The 5,413-nt window shown below is 37.7% G+C and overlaps 1 protein-coding gene across 1 annotated transcript; it reads left to right on the top strand.

The window, feature by feature from the left end:
* The first annotated feature begins 3,883 nt into the window (after nucleotides 1-3,883).
* On the top strand, nucleotides 3,884-4,810 carry LOC134376463 (olfactory receptor 4P4-like). The gene is given in 3 exon segments (XM_063095003.1): nucleotides 3,884-4,099; nucleotides 4,101-4,659; nucleotides 4,662-4,810. Coding segments are annotated over 3 exon segments (924 nt in total).
* Nucleotides 4,811-5,413: the final 603 nt, after the last annotated feature.

The raw sequence follows: 5,413 nt of genomic DNA on the forward strand, positions 1-5,413 counted from the left end.
GGTTCCCTCTGGCGGCCAACCTACGCCGAATGTGGGCCACTCAGACGAACAGAAAGTCCGCCATTTTCCTTTTTTGATCTCCACGGACAGATTGTGAGCCCTGGTTTTGACATCTTTCCAATGATCTAGAGTAAGGGAGAGAGGCGTAAGGGCACCTTGCCCCATCTCGAAAATTTCCAATAGGGGAACGACGACGCAAAGACCTATCACAACTAAGACAAAAAGAAACCAGAAACGGCGACGAGACCGAGTGCCGTAGAAATAGAAGAAAGAGTCCGATGGCAGAGCGCGCCTCCCGAGACGCGGTGAGACCAAAACACAATAATCCTCTGCCAAGGGGTCCACCAGGCGTCCCTGGTCCTCCCCTGATCCTGGGACGTCTCCCAGGATTGCCGGGTGGTGAGCCCCCGAACACGTCTGTTCGCTACTCACACATCAACCCGGAACAAACCCGAAACCAAAATGTGCGCACCCTGAGGGACAGTCGAAATCACTGAGTCAGACACAGAGACGAGACACAGAAACGAGACACAGAAACGAGACACAGAAACGAGACACAGAACGACTGCTGGCCAGCTTACCTCCCGTTGGTGGGTCGGTGGTCCCTGGGTGGGGGTCTCCGATCCCGGACGAGCCCCCAAATGAAAGACTCCCGCAGTGGGTAGTCAGTCAGTTCAGGGAGACCCTCCCAAGGAACAGCGAGACCACGGCTTCGGATGCAAAAACAAGAGGTTTATTGAACACACAGGTACCCGGGCGACTCAGTCTTTCGAAAGACTGGCGCGCCGAGTAGAGCTCCTGGGTCCTTTTTATAGCAAAAAGCGCGGGTACAGAAGCGAGAAGCAAGTTTAATTGGTTAGTTTAAATCAAGCCAGGGGTGAACTTCGGTCAAGTGGGAGTCCTTGAAACAGCTGAGGGGCACTCTTGAAACTTTAACTGACTTGTCTATTTCTGGGAACTATCCGCCCTTGGCTCCGGGCTGGGGCCCAGGTGCATAACTGCAGATATCTCAGACCTGCCCTCTTGGCTGTACTTTCCCTATACCCTTGTAAAAAGCACTTCCTTCAATATTAATTAGCAGCCAATTCTTAAATAGGTTCTACTGTAAATTTTACAGAATAATGTATTTTTGGATTAATAAGAGCACTAAGTTTAAGGAGAATCTGGCTGTCCTCTGAGGGTGAAATGACATATTCTAGAAATATAAGATCACAGTCACAGAATAATATGACCTAGTTTATTGGAAGACTGCACATAAAAAAAAAGGAACTTGCTATTACAACTCTAGGGAGTCAGTCAGTAAAACTTTGACAAGGAAGAAAGTAATTTGTATTCTGAAAAGGACATCATTGTGGGAAGGGTTCTTAGAGGTAACTGACACTAGTTACCTCATTTTCCAGAGAGAAAATTTATGGACCAAGGACATACATTCAGGAATCTAAGAAGTGGCAGTGTGAGGGCATGCATCCACTTGTCTTTCCTCTGACCTGTTTTTCTTACACAGCCAGTAGCTGAGAGTGCACTAACACTACTCAAGCTTGAGAGAATAAGAGAGAGAGACTATTTCCTGCACAAGTATGTGAGCTGCAAATTTGTTACTTTCTAGAGCTTGCTTATACATGTAAGAATACTGAACTGATTTGGTTTGTGGGGTTTTTTTTAATAGATAATTTTGCCTAATTTATAGTTCTTTGTTTCCATTTTCCATTTAAATTTGAGTAGCTAAAATGAAGTAATGGCTGAAATCTGAGGTGACCTGATTTTCTTGACAGACTCAGACATGTATGCAAACCTCAGAGCTGGGAGAGACAGGGTTAATGTTCAATGTATCCTGTTGCTTTAGTTTTTGATATTTGACAACAATATAGTGAGATGGTTATAAACCCAGGCTCTGCAGTCAGAAAACTCGGGTTTTGAACTCTGCTGTACACTGGTTGTGTTACTATGTGCACGTTCCTTAATCTCATAATCATAAGTAATTTTAATTTATTTTTCTTTGTGATGTATTAATATTAGCACAATGATATTGTCACTTGCATATTTTCTTATTCTTTCAAATTCTGTTTTCACTTATTGTCAAGGTTGAGCCTCAGAACAAATCTTTAATTATATAGAGCAAAATATATTTTTCTACATTTCAAAGGAAAAAAAGGTTTTTAAAAGCAATTAAGAAACTTGCAAAGATCACATCTGATATTAGTGGCTGAATGAAGGCATGTAACCGGGGATTACCTCAAATTATAAAGAATGATTAGGTTTTTACCGAAAAGTTTAAAAAACACTAACATTGTAACAGTTAAACATGGTGGTCTTCTGTCTATGAGGAAGTTAAATCAAAAAGAAAACTTGCCAAGTAGAGAGATAAATCAACAGCTGTAGCTTTCTGAACCAAGACAATTAAAGATTCAAGCAACATTTTTAGTAAACATAATAAATGAAGACAGACTGATGACCTGGCTTTGCCTGAGAAGGTTCTGAGCTTCACTTTTTTTAGAGGATTAATTTCATATAAAAATCTTAATATCCTTGAGGGTGAATAAACAGTATATTTAAGGTGGGTTTTACTTATTATATACATATATTTTATTTTTTAGGTGCCGGGTGGTACCAGGTTCCAATCGCTTGACCTCGGTGTTATAGCACTGTGCTCAAACCAAGTGAGTTAAACTGCCAGTCCCTTCAAGTGGGTTTTAAATCACACACACATGATTTTGTTTACAGAAAAAAGGAAATGCATAAGAAGTTATTTTTAGAATAATTCAAATGATTTGTATATTCAATATTATTATTTTATTAAAATAAATGAAATACCTTTTTTTATTTATTGGCAAAGAATTATTATAGTCTGATTTGGGGAAAGATCAGACCTATTTATCAAAAATTTGCCTTTAATCTAATTCTTGACATTCAAATATGGAAATGAATGTCTTTGTTTTAAAATTCAATTTCTATTTTCTCTATGGATTTGTCACTTTATGGAGAGTTTACTGGCTTGGAAAAAAAGGATCGTACTGGACAAATATAGAAAAAATAAAGAAATAGACTCCAATCTTAAGGTTAAAAAAATTTTGACTTGCCAAATATAATCTCCTGCATTGAGGGATAAACTGTAACATTTCCTTCTGTTTTTGAGGAATTTATTCTCAGATTTATTTGGTGGTTCATTAGATTTTATTATTTTTATTGAATTTACCATACAACTAAGCATCCTTGTGTTGTAAAGTGTCAGCACATAATGCAGTAATTTACTAAAGAAACATAAACAAGAGAGCAAATAAATAACATAAAAAACTTTTCAAAGTGTTATATAAATTTCTCGAGTGACAGCTCTTCATTTTAAATTATTCACCTTTAGATTTACTTATTTTTATGAAACCTAAGGAAAAAATGGATTTAAGATGATATAGATTTCACTAATAAGAACAGCTGACATTTTACATTTGCTTTTACTCAACGAAGAAAAGAAAATGACTATGTGACTTATGCTTGTTTTCTCAATCAACTTTGAGTTCCAGAGAGTAAGAGTGATGTACTTTGCAAAGAATTGTTGTACATTACATTAGGCTTTGGAAACATACATTTCCTACAATAAAATTCTAGTATTGTTGATAGAACAAAAGCATTTAGGCATACTAAGGCAGAGATTAATCATAATTTTCTGGAAGAGTTAATGGAAATCATCTAGTAATTATTCACAAAGTCTTGTTAAAGGGCCGTTTTAATTCACTAGATTTTATTCTCTGAGACACTTGAATGAGGTAAATTAAAACTTGTTAGTTCCTCGAACTGAATATGATCATCACACTTCTCAACAAAATCTTCTAAATATGAGCCATGAATTATGTCATTTCAGGTGATTTATGTGTTCTGCCTACACTGATCCATGGAAAAAAGCAATAATATCACTGTGTTTATTCTCTTGGGACTTTCCCAAAACAAAAATATTGAAGTCCTCTGCTTTGCATTCTTTTTATTTTGCTACATTGTTATTTGGATGGGAAGTGTGCTCATAATGATTTCTATCATGTGCACTCAGCTAATTAACCAGCCCATGTATTTCCTCCTCAATTACCTCTCACTCTATGATCTTTGCTACACATTCCACAGTGACTCCCAAACTAATGGCTGACTTACTGACAGAAAGGAAGACCATTTCCTATAATAACTGCATGATACAGCTCTTTACCACTCATTTCTTTGGAGGCATCGAGATCTTCATTCTCACAGGGATGGCCTATGACCGCTACATGGCCATCTGTAAGCCCCTGCACTACACCGTCTTAATGAGCAGGCTGAGGTGTAACACAGTCATCATGGCTTGCTGCACTGGGGGATTTATGCACTCTGACAGTCAGTTTCTTTTCACCATCTTCTTACCATTCTGTGGCCCCAATGAGATAGACCACTACTTCTGTGACATGTTTCCTTTGCTGAAATTAGCCTGTTCTAATACAGATATAATAGGTCTCTTAGTCATTGCTAATTCAGGCCTAATTGCTTTGGTGACTTTTGTGGTCTTGATGTCTTACTTTTTTATATTGTATACTATCAGAGCATACTCTGCAGAGAGCCACAGCAAAGCTCTTTCCACTTGCAGTTCTCATGTAGCAGTGGTGGTCCTGTTCTTTGCACCTGCGTTTTTCATTTACATTAGACCAGCCACACGTTCCCAGAAGATAAAGTGTTTGCTCTTTTCTACACCATCATTGTCCCCGTGTTCAGCCCCCTGATATACACACTGAGAAACTTGGAGATGAGGAATGCCCTGAGGAAAGGTTGGTGCCATCAAATACTCCTGAAAGGAAAGTAATTTTTCTGAATTATTTCTGCTTTCATGCCATGGTCCCATGAGAGCACACCGTGAGTAAGATCCATTGTCATCATCTTCCTGTCCTTAGTGTGTGGAGAGATAAGTGGGCAAACAGGATGCATATCCCTTTTGTTTTATTTATCTACCCTGACACCAGATCAACAAATTGAGCATTATTCTTATTTATACTCTCCTCCATCTTACTTAATCATTAAGATTGTGCTCATATGACATGAAATAAGCAATTCCTTCAAAATAAAGAATTATATGGCATTATATTGAAAAAATAAAATAGGTTATGTATTTTCCATGCCTTAAAATGCTGAGAAACTGAATAAAATATTACCTTCAAATTTTAAAACTTTTTACTGAAGTATAAATATATAAAATTGCACATATTTTGCAGCTCATGAGTGCAGCTCATGAGTTTTTGCAAACTGAGCACTACCGTATAATCAGCAACAAGACTAAGAAGCAGAAGTTACCCATATACCAGAAGTCCTTCTGATTCCTCTTTATAATTAATACTTCCCAAAGGTAACTGCAATTTCCATTTCTAAAATCAATTAGTTTTTCCTGTTCTTATACTTCGTAGAATAAGAA

This window comes from Cynocephalus volans, chromosome 4 (assembly GCF_027409185.1).
Source record: "Cynocephalus volans isolate mCynVol1 chromosome 4, mCynVol1.pri, whole genome shotgun sequence".
NCBI lineage: Eukaryota > Metazoa > Chordata > Mammalia > Dermoptera > Cynocephalidae > Cynocephalus > Cynocephalus volans.